Below are 10,866 nucleotides of genomic sequence, written 5' to 3' on the forward strand. Positions count from 1 at the left end.
GAAAAAAAAAAAAAAATTAGTTTACATTGGTAACACTATTGTTACATTATAATACCTTAGTTGATGCAACCTGAATAAAGCTGGGACTTAACAAGCTTAGACCTCAGACTCAAAGCTGGATTGCCAACTGCTAAGGACTTGGAGCACTTTTGAGGTCATCTTCAGCTGCTTCCTCGACACACACCAGAACCTCTGTCCTTATTCCATTGTTTACTTATGCACTGCCTGACCGACCCCCACCCTCATTCCTGTCAGTCATAAGGGCAGTTGAGAGAAGCAGCACAGAAGGGCTGCAACACATGCAGAGGCTTCAGATTTACTGGATGTGGCACATCACAATGCAAAGGGTCAGGCTGAGAGACAAGTGAGATACCTTTGGAACCAGGAAATCAGCAGGCCCTGTAGTGTTAGGCTGAATGGCTGCTAAGGTTTATTTTGGAATATATAACAAGGTATAGACTCAACTTTACAGGAAAGTCTATCGGTGCATAGCTCAAGTGTTAAGAAAATCCCATCAAAAACCAGGTACCTGGAAAAACACTTCTACATGCTGCCTTGGTGCATCTTCCTTGAGCACTGGATATGTGTATTTCCCCATCATATCATAAATTGCCTTTACGATATCCATCATTTCCTGCCATAGCAGCATGCCAGCACAAACACAAAAAGGAAATTAAGAGAAATGATATCCCATTCTGTCTTGTACTGCCCTATTCTTCACCCTCCTTCTCCTATTACAACCCAGCACCTGGAATGCCTGTACATGTGCATGGAGACAGATGTACCCCGACACACAAACTCATCCTATAGAAAGAACTGCTTTTCTCTGTCTGTGCTATGCCACAGACTCCCACAGGGCTCCCTCCCCTCCCCTGGCCTGGCTCTGACATGGCAGGTGCTGGGAGCAAGGGCTGTGCTCAGCTCTGTGCTGTGGCACCACCCCTGTCCCAAGAGCCTCCTCCAGGGCCAGGAGATTCCCAGCTGTAACTGGGAATCTGGTCCCTCCCCACACCTTGCAAAAATTGCCCCTCAGCTCCACGACCAGTGGCAGTAACTGCAAACCCTCCAGGGATGCACAATGGGTTCGAGTGGGCTAAGATGTATTTGACACATATTCAAGGTTACCATGCTCAAAACCAAGGCTTCCCACAGTGGGAACAAGCAATACCAGATAAGAAGATAAAAACAGATGAAAATGCGGGGTTTGGGAGTGGTGCTGGAGGCTTGTAGTGCTTCAGATGCCCCCCAGTGCAGAAAGAAAGCCCTTGAGCCTCAGTCACCAATCATTGCCACCGTCACCCTCCCCTTCTCAAGGGTCATGTGGCTCAGAGCTGTAACCAGGATTTTGCTCCTGGCTAAAACAATTCATTAAAGGTACCATAATATAGGAAAATGTGTCTAGAAAATCATGCAATAACATCACAGTGCACTTTGCTTAGACATAGACAAATGCTTGAGTCCATTCTGATTTGCATTTAATTAGCTGCATGTAAAATTAATTGTGTTCTGCAACAAAACCCAATCATTTCTCTCTTCCAAAATCAACCACATTTGTCAGAAACAGCCTTACCTCCTTGTTTATATAGCCATCCTTATTTATGTCATACAGATTAAATGTCCATCTCAGCTTTTCGTGAACAGTTCCCCGTAGCAGAATGGACAATGCCATCACAAAGTCCTGGTTTGAGGCACAGAGAGAAGTGTGAATTTTCATAACATCCTTTTCTAAGTCACCCTCTTTATACAATGCCAGTCAAAAGATTTATCTTTTTAGGATGGAGCATATGCTTATCAACCTCTTCTGGCTCCGTTTTCCCAAAATGCGTCCTCTCTGACTGAACTCAACGGCTGAAGCATTCACTAAGATGTCTGGTTTTTAAGAGCACTGCCAGATGCTCCAGTGGCCTTTCTCCTCCCTGCTGCAAGGAGCTGTCACTCAGATTGCCACCACCTGGTTAAACACAGCTGGACTGTGCCTGTGGAAGTAGAAGCTGATGCTTTCTTACCTCCAGATTGAGGTGCTGGCAAAGAAGGGAGAAAATGCAGCATTTTCTCCATGTCCACCTTGAGAGATGGAATGATCCTAAACTCCTCTGACACAAGGAGCCTTAGATTTTGTTCTCTGGTAAAATCTGTCAGACTTGATCAGATGTGATTCCCACCACTAATTACCCATTGTGACACACATAATTTTAATTGGGTTTTTTTGCTTACAGTAAAGTTACTGCTTCTGATAACTTTGATTTATTAATTATACTGCACGGTGCCTCAGGCACCGAGAGCAGCATAGTTACAGGGGTTTGTTAGCACAGGCAGAGCTTCAGGATAACAGCGCTACACAGTTCCTGATAACTCATTTAATATCCTTAGTCACCTCCATGAGCTCTGCATGGGGCAGTGCATCACTGCTTAGAAACCTCTGCTCCTTTTTGCCAAGGCTCAGAGGAATTTGAATTTGTTGAACAATACAAAAAAAGGGGACAAAATGCTCATGGTTTGACAACCAGTAAAGAGACAGACCTGCCAGGAATGAAAGTTCAGCACTTTCTAGGTTTGTTTTTGTTTGTTTGTTATTTTAACAGCATTTTTCTGTTCTCAGTCTGTTTAGGTTTCCAGACAGCTTTAGCTACTGGGTAGCTGCCCCATGCAAACCTCCCATTGCAGCCCTCACCACAGAGACACACAGACGCACATGGAAACACCCCCATTTTGCATTTAGTGAATGAACACATTTCCCAGTCTTACCTGGAAATTACCAGAGGTTTTGGCCATTTGACAGCAAAGGCAAGACTGCCTATGATTTGTAGTTTTATAGGAGTTTTATAGTCTTCAAAACTATGAATTTCATCCTCTAGAAGTCTATGACTTAACATACCCCTTTGCTGCGCTCCTACAACTATCGGCTGAGCATGAAGAGAGGTTGTTTGTAGCCACTGCAACAGGCCTTTTATTTAAATGGTGCATTTAGTTTCCAAGTACCTGAGATGCTTGCTCAACACATGCAATGCATGATGACTGCAGAAGGTACAAGGTGCAAGTTATCTGTGTCTCTCACCTCATTTCATATGGGACTCTCCTCAGCCACTCCTCTCTGCTACATAACCCTCTGCACTTTCTCCCTCTGATCCTGACTAGCACAATCTAGATCCTTCTTTACTGACACATGGAAGTGCATCTGCATAAACTGAAGTGAACCAGGTTTGAAAACATCAACTGACTTTAGACTGAAACCACTAACCTTTAATCCAACAAGTCCTACTACTTTGCAATGAAGAATGGACAGAAAAGCTTAAAAACACAAAATTGAGAAAGTGGCATGGAAGGAAGATGCAAAGCAATTACCTCGAACTTCACTGAGCCATTCTGTGCAGTGTCGAAGGCATTGAAGAGGTAATGTGCATACATGCTGGCATCTGAAAGGCACAAAGGGCAGGGACAGCAGCTCATTACACACTGATGGTTCTAAACAAGTCAGGAGCTTCTTTTCCTTCTGTATATAATTCAACCCTGAAGCATTGCCAGGTATTCTGTGAACCAGTAAATGTTAACATGGACTTGCAAAATTCTGACACCCTCCCTCAAAACAGCCTTGAAATGCAAAAGCTTTTATTACAGTAGAAACTATTTGGATTTTGGGGCAGTACCTGAAAGAATGAGCAGAAAATCCCCCACCATCCCAGAGTGTCTCTGGTTCAAATGGTGGGAAACAGAGCAAAAATACCAAAGAGTGACTGCAGACTGCAGCATCCTTTCTCTAGCTTTGTGTTTTGTGGGAGACACGGCAGAGACCCCCCAAGGAAATGCCTAGGTTCAGAAGGGTCTTGCTGCAGTTACTTGAAGCTGCTGGAGAGCAGTCTCACCTAGAGGCGTATTTTCTTTCTTTTGAATCTTAAACTGCTGGTTTTAGGAAACCTTTTCTATTGAGAACAGTCTCTATAGCCCCATGAACGATGGCTGTTAGCTCAGAATAACAGTAGTGGTATGCAGAAAAAATATCCAACAGGTGTGCAACTTTAAGACCTTCAGAGGCCTGGTCTCTGCTCTGGTGGCAATTCACTCTGCTCCCTGTATTACTAAAGCTCAGCTTTACAGGATGGAAGTAACTGACATTAGAGTCCCTAATTAGTTCACTGCTATGCTCTGGAGCAGCCATGCACTTCTTGTCTCTTATATTCTCTCTGGCACACCGCATCAGCCGAGCCTCAGTCTCTGCACTCAATGCACGGAACTCAGGTGAAGCCTGGTGCCTGTTCTGCCCAGGTGGAATGACCCATCATCTCCTTACTTTGATCTCTCACATTATTCAAATCCAAGAAAGTGTAACACTGTGCAGAAAAATCAAATAGTTAAGTTACTGTCATTCATAACGACAAAATGCACTGGACTTCAGGGAAAAAAAATTGTGTACTACATTTTTAAGAGAAGGATTCTGAAATAAAATAGCTCCAAAAGAAAACCACAACATTACGTATGGCACAGTCCCACTAAAAGCTCCTATTAAGCTAAACTGAACAATGAACTAAAAGAATAAGCTGAGGTCTTATTTCATGTACATTAAGAAATACTTAAATCACTTGTATCACTTGATGACAGAATAGCAAAACTTAAAACCTGCCAAGGATAGGAGCCCTAACAAAAATAACACAAGCGTGGGATGACATTGCCCAAGGTTTTTATAATTCAGAGCTACATTACCACCTCTAGGTTGTACAAGTTTATCTGTGAAGAGAACCATAAAAGTGTAAAAAACTCTGAGGATTTGTGAGCTAAGATTATACAAATAGTTTGGAAACCAAGTGAAAAAAAACAATGTAAAATACAAAATCCATCTGCTATTGACCCATTGTACTATTAAGCATGGTTGTATTTCCATCATCATTAACCAAGGGAATCTCAAGGGAATGGAACACACAGAAAACAGAAAGACAAGTCTTTGAAAACCTCAATAGAATGGAAAAAATGTTATCTATCCATGAAAAAGTGAAGCTTCTGTGCCTACTGGTGTTTACACATGGGAAGGAAGGAGTCACCTGAGCTGTGTCTCTTAAAGGAGTTCATTGGGGTAACTGGAGTTCCTTGGAGTTACTGGAACTCAGCTTGGAAACAAAAGCCACATCCAGGAATACATGAAAATTATAAATACTTAATTTTTGCAATAAATAAACAAACAAATAAATAAATGGTCTGGTTGCATTTTGTAACAAAACTAAAAGCAATCACAACAGGAAATCATCAAGTTCATACTGAAATTTAATGAAAACTTTTTATAGGTGTACATCTTTGAGGTCACATGGGTTGTAAAACATAAGCATAATGTGTTTTATCTTGACATTTAGTCGAAAAAACACTTGTTAATGACCTTCTTTAAGTAAATGCACATGCACACATACGCTTTCGCAGAAAGGTCAGTCATCATTCCCCAAGGAGTGTGTTCTGCAGATACTGCAGAGTGGGATCTTTTGGAAAGCCTCAAATACTTAATCTTTTGCTAAAAAGCTGCTTAAACCAATGACTCATTTTTTTCAATTTGAGAACAGCATCCCCACAGAACATATCCAATTAGAAGAATATATAGATGATTGATGTTTTTTAAAGGCAAGAACATGTATCATTTGAGAGATTTAATACAATACTTTAATATGCCTATACATGACATGACTCAGTCACATAAACACCAAAAATGATCATTTCAGGTAGCCAGGAGTTTCCTTATCAACTAAAAACTGCTTTAAGAATTTTAAGGAAGTTTTGATTAATGTTCAGGCCAGAAAGAAGTCTGGGATCCTTCTGTGCTAGACACTACATGCCCAGCAGTCCAACAGCAGGGAAGCAAAGATGCACTGAGGGGAAGCAATTTCACTTTCTGCCAACAGAAAGTCAGTACAGAACAAAGCATCAACCCCCAGTTTCTATTTTGGACCTGGGGAATAAAGAGCTGACATTGAGGGGCAATCTTCAGTGGGGTTTTTCTATGTGAAATAACTGTTCAAAGGGCCTAAAATTTTATTATCTTGATGTTTGTGTTTCTGTCTAAAACCCTCAAAGCTTAAGTTCAATTCCCATTCCTTGCACAGATGATCTGCAGCAGTTTTGCAGACAGCTGGCAGTAGGCAATGGTAAGGCTTCAAGAGCCCTGACAGGCACAAAGCACTCCACTTACCTCCATGAGGAAAAAACTGTGCATAGATCTGTTTGAATGTTTCTTCATTAACAACACCACTAGGACATTCCTGTTGGAAAACAAAAAAGAGAGACAGAAAAAGAATCAAGTAAAACCCAGCTTTGTAAAGGTTCATTTGCAAAACTGTACAAGCCCAAAGAGAGCAATGAAACAATCATCCTCCTGTTCTCAGAGTGCTCTGCATGCACAGGCTATGCAGCTGGAGAAATTAAAGTAATTCAAGCTGCAATTTCATCTTAAGCATCTCACAAAGTTGGTTCACCATTATTAACATTTCTAACTGTGTTTTCAGCAGTTTCATTGCTGTTTTATAGAATGACCTAGAAAGGCAGCTCAGGACCTCTCTCATATCAAGCTTTCATCTAATTATTACAAATAACGTTCATGCCAGTTAACACCTCCCTGTCTAATGCCTTCACAGGTATGAATCATTAATCCTCAGCAGCAGACTGTGGCCAGAAGCCTGACTCCAGATCCACAGAGGTGAACAGTCCATAGTACACTAGCAAGTCCTTACAAACAAACCTTAATAATAAACACCCCCCACCAGGTCAGTGCTGCTATAACACATCATAGAGTCTTGGGCACTGCTATCTAACTATGTGATGTTTTCAGTTATAGAAAATATTTCCCAGTTGATGGCACTATTCCTTAAATTTGCCTATCAACCAATTTTGAAAACTAAAGCAGAGCAAACCAATAAAGTCACCACAGCACTGAGCCTTTTTCACAGAGCACAGAATTACAGACACACAAAAGTCAGCTTCCTCCCACTTTCAGAGCCACTGATCAACAGAGACCGCTGGGGTCTGTGCCCTGCTGTAGCACTGACCCCACTCAGCCATTTAATTCCCCAACCTCCCATCAGGGAGGGAGGAGGGAGCAAGAGCACTGTTCCTGCTGGTAGGACATGCTTGAGATGGATTATCTGAGCAGGCTAACTCCCTCTCACCAAATTCACAAAACTGGCACATATAGCTTGGCTTGATGCTTATATTGAGCTGAAGGGCAAATTTGGGATCAAGAAAGTTCCTATGTTCCTGGCACTATACACACTCCATGCATCCTTTTCTCTGTGACATGCTGTGATTCCTGCCTCACTTTAACACAGATCCTTCAGCAGAGAACTTCACAGGATATAACCCTCTGCACAAGGAATCCCCAGCTTCTATTCTTGGAACCTGACTCCTACTACTGTGCCTGATAGTCCTGAACTGCTGTTTAGAGAGAGCAAGCAAACAGTCGATCTGACAATTTTTCTATGTGCCACTTGTGATTTTGTAGGTTGCAAGGTTCCTGGTTAGATGAGTATTCTCAAACTGTTCCAAACCTCCTCATAAAACACCCATTGCCTGGTTTCCTTATCATGAGAAAAGTGGTCACCTTTTCATCTTTAAAGTAGAAATCATCAAAAGAAGAATAATTAAGTAGAAGCTAACATCTACCATAAGAGATTCTCCCAAATATTTCCTAGATGTTCATGTTTTCTGAAGCTTGTAAGCTAACATACATTAAATAAATAATCTGATATTTATTTATGGTATCTTTTAATCATCGATCAGACCAAGTATCATATTCACAGCCATTCTTGGGTAGAAGTGTTCTCCTTGGTCACTGAAGTGCTGTTGCTACAAGATCACACAGGGCCCTTGCAGAGTATTACACCAAACTGTCATTCTTTTTAAAACCAAGCCTAGCACAACCTGCCCAAACTTTCCAGCACAGTGCTACTGGCCAGACACACAGAGATCTATTTCCTTCTTTCCTCTTGATAACGCAACAATGTGCTGAAACACACGTGCTGAAAGACGGTTTGTAGATGAGGGACTGATCAATTTTTTCTCTATGCTTCCCACAATTGCAGAGTCCCTGGGCTCCTTTCCCTATTATTACCAGAGATGGGCATGTGGCTGCTGCTGCCTGTGCTCCCTCACAGGGGTAAGGGCTATCCTGGCAGTTTCAGCCATTGGGCCCGCTTAATTTTCTGAATTTCCACATGATCCTTATTGCTTCTGATGCTCCATCTGGAAGCCAAAAGAAAGTTTGCATCACAGCCCTAGGAGTGCTGGGGAGAGGCAGCGCTGACATCGATCAGCCCATTTAGCTCTCCATAACTGGATTGTTTTCAGACACATATGCTACTACCAATTCATTTGCAGTTAATTGATCACAATTTTTGTTTTATAAGAGCCAAATAATGCTCAAGAGGCCTCATTAGTGCTATAGTACCATTTAATTCTGCTGACTCGAAAGAAATCTCTCTTGTGAAACAGAGCAGGTAGGCTTAGTGTTAGCTTAAATTCCACTGAAGTTAATAAAGGTTCACTCATTCAAGAAAAAATTCTTGTCAGTAAGAAAAAGCACAGTCCTTCACTGTAGTATTCATAAGGCCTTCCTTTGATAGCAGGGTTTTAGGTTAACACCTCTCATTTCCTTAACCAATGAATTCCTTAAAAATGTCAAACAGTGAACTTTTTTTATATTGTGGTCAAGCACAGAACAAACCCCTCATTTTCTGAGGGCTGACTATCATGCTTGGCAGCATGAGCTATGCATCTGAACTTACCCTTTCATGCTGCTTTTAAATCACTAAACCACAAAGGAGCTGAATCCACACAAAAACCAAACACACCAACCCACAAAACCAAAGGAAAAATAAAACAGGAGTTGCATTTTTCTTCTGCTGGAATCAGAAATAAACTTCACTGATTGCTTTCAGAGGTGTGCAAAGCAGAGATGGAGAGACCACAGGGGAGCTGAGCCTAACCTGCCTGTCGGACCCTCCTCAGTTCACCTGGCCAGAACATCAGGACGAGTACTCAGGGGTCACATTTCGCTAAATTAGAGGTAGTAAGTTAGCTGACCACAGACAAATCCACAATTCAGATTTGCACCTCTAAACACTCAAACATCCCATGTATTTTGTTGCTCTATGTTCTCCACTTTGGAGATGTTTTGGGGATTATTAAAATATCAGAACATTTCTCCCTCGCTTGTACTGCTCACTTTAATCTCCATAATTCTGCTTTGTTACAATTGCATCTCATACTACACTTCGTTACAGATTTGCTAAAATACTCACACTTAAAGCAAGGTAAGGATGTCTCCAGCAGCCCCTCAGTTATTTGGGTTGTCTGTTTCCTGATTCAGTATTAAGAAATTATCCCTTGCAGCCAACAAGTATTTCCCCTAACAGCACAAACCCCCCAAACTGACCAAAAAAATCCCACAAACCCCCCAGTTTTTTCAAATCCATCTACTCAATTCCAAAGAATGTAAGCCATTAGAAACATGGCTGAAATGGAAGATCCTGAATTACTGAACTCAAATCTCTGCATTGTTGGTCACTTCATTAGACATCAATTTATCAGTTTTCATCATAAAAATACTTTCTTGCTCTCCCTCCCTGCACTTCCATAACTGCTCACCAAACTTTACTCCTCTGGGGGGCAGAAACTTTCTTCTAATTCCAGCCTGTGCCTATTCATGGCCATTTTGTTCCTGTGCTGATATAGCTGTTTAGCTCAAACAATTCTGGTGTTTTTGTCGACAGAAGGTATCACATTTTCTTTTGTTAAGTTGTGCCAAAGCAAGACCCACCAGAGGTTCTGCTGGGTTTGCCTGTTTCTTTGCTCTCGTAGAATCCCAACCAAAAAGATGGGACCAAACACCTCACATTAGTCTGGCTCCCGTCTGAGACAGCTCTGAAGTGCAAAAGAGACTATTCACATAATGCAGAATCCTTCGAGCACAGGCAACTGCTAAGATAAATGTGAAATGTTGGTCCTAGAATCAAGAGATGCTGGAGGGTGGCACCCTTTCACAAATGAAAATGCAAGCTGAAGGCAAAGAGAGGGGACATTTTGCCAGGCAGCAATAACACAGGCCTGATTAGTGTGCTCGCCTTCTCTGGACATGAATTTATTAGCAGCCTCCATCAGTCTGGTGCAAAAACACCAGAACAGACCAGTGACACACCAGGTGAAGACTGAGACGATTTGGAGGGAGTGGGGGAACAGAATTCAGAGACAAAGAAAGAACAGGTTTAAAGGTACTGAGAATTAGGACCCTGGTCAGACAGGGCACTAGTCCAGAGGCCACCCCAGGCTGTGCTGAGCCGCCTTTGGTGGAACACCATCCTTGTTCCTGCACACCAAATCCTCTGCAGCCAGGACTTCAATCCTTCTGTGCCCAATACAAGTTCCTGCAGATGGCTCTGTGATTATCCAGGTGCTGCCTTGTGATTAAACAGGACCTGTGCAATCACTGAGAGCAAGCAGTAAGTACAAGCCAGAGAGGAAAATGACTGTATTCCCACAGGGATTTCAAATCTCCAGATGGCACTGTAACATCATCCCAAAGAACAGACGGTTTGGTACAATAGCAAATATGGTAACAGCTGAGCCAGTTTGCCTCCTGTGTGTAATTACTCATCCCATTGAAACCATGATTTGCAGACTACCAATGTTAAAGCTGCACTTTCATGTCAGTTTAAACCTTAGATATGAAACTTCATTGTGTGTATTTATTGTGCATATTGTGTGCAGAGCAGTTGGATAAAAACAGCCTGCTTTGTCCTAATATCCAGATATAAACCAAGACCTTGCCAGCACTGCCAATTAATACCAAGACCTTCAGTGACATCCTAGGTTTAGGTCACAAGTGGCACTTGTCTGCCACTCTTT

General features: G+C 42.0%; 1 protein-coding gene across 11 annotated transcripts in view; it reads right to left on the minus strand.

Annotated features, from left to right (window-relative positions):
* KCNIP1 (potassium voltage-gated channel interacting protein 1) overlaps positions 1 to 10,866 on the minus strand; it is a 295,262-nt gene that overhangs the window by 6,927 nt on the left and 277,469 nt on the right. For 10 of the 11 annotated variants that reach the window (XM_008636761.2, XM_017738176.1, XM_008636762.2 and 7 more), the window contains 4 exons: positions 6,161 to 6,230; positions 3,343 to 3,413; positions 1,571 to 1,678; positions 530 to 634 (listed from right to left, as the gene is read on the minus strand). In XM_008636761.2, the coding sequence (XP_008634983.1) occupies positions 530 to 634; positions 1,571 to 1,678; positions 3,343 to 3,413; positions 6,161 to 6,230 (354 nt within the window). The remainder of the gene's footprint in view (positions 1 to 529; positions 635 to 1,570; positions 1,679 to 3,342; positions 3,414 to 6,160; positions 6,231 to 10,866) is intronic. The other variant, XM_017738172.1, reaches the window with a different exon arrangement.

The sequence above is a fragment of the Corvus brachyrhynchos genome, unplaced genomic scaffold (genome assembly GCF_000691975.1).
Source record: "Corvus brachyrhynchos isolate BGI_N302 unplaced genomic scaffold, ASM69197v1 scaffold616, whole genome shotgun sequence".
Classification (NCBI taxonomy): domain Eukaryota; kingdom Metazoa; phylum Chordata; class Aves; order Passeriformes; family Corvidae; genus Corvus; species Corvus brachyrhynchos.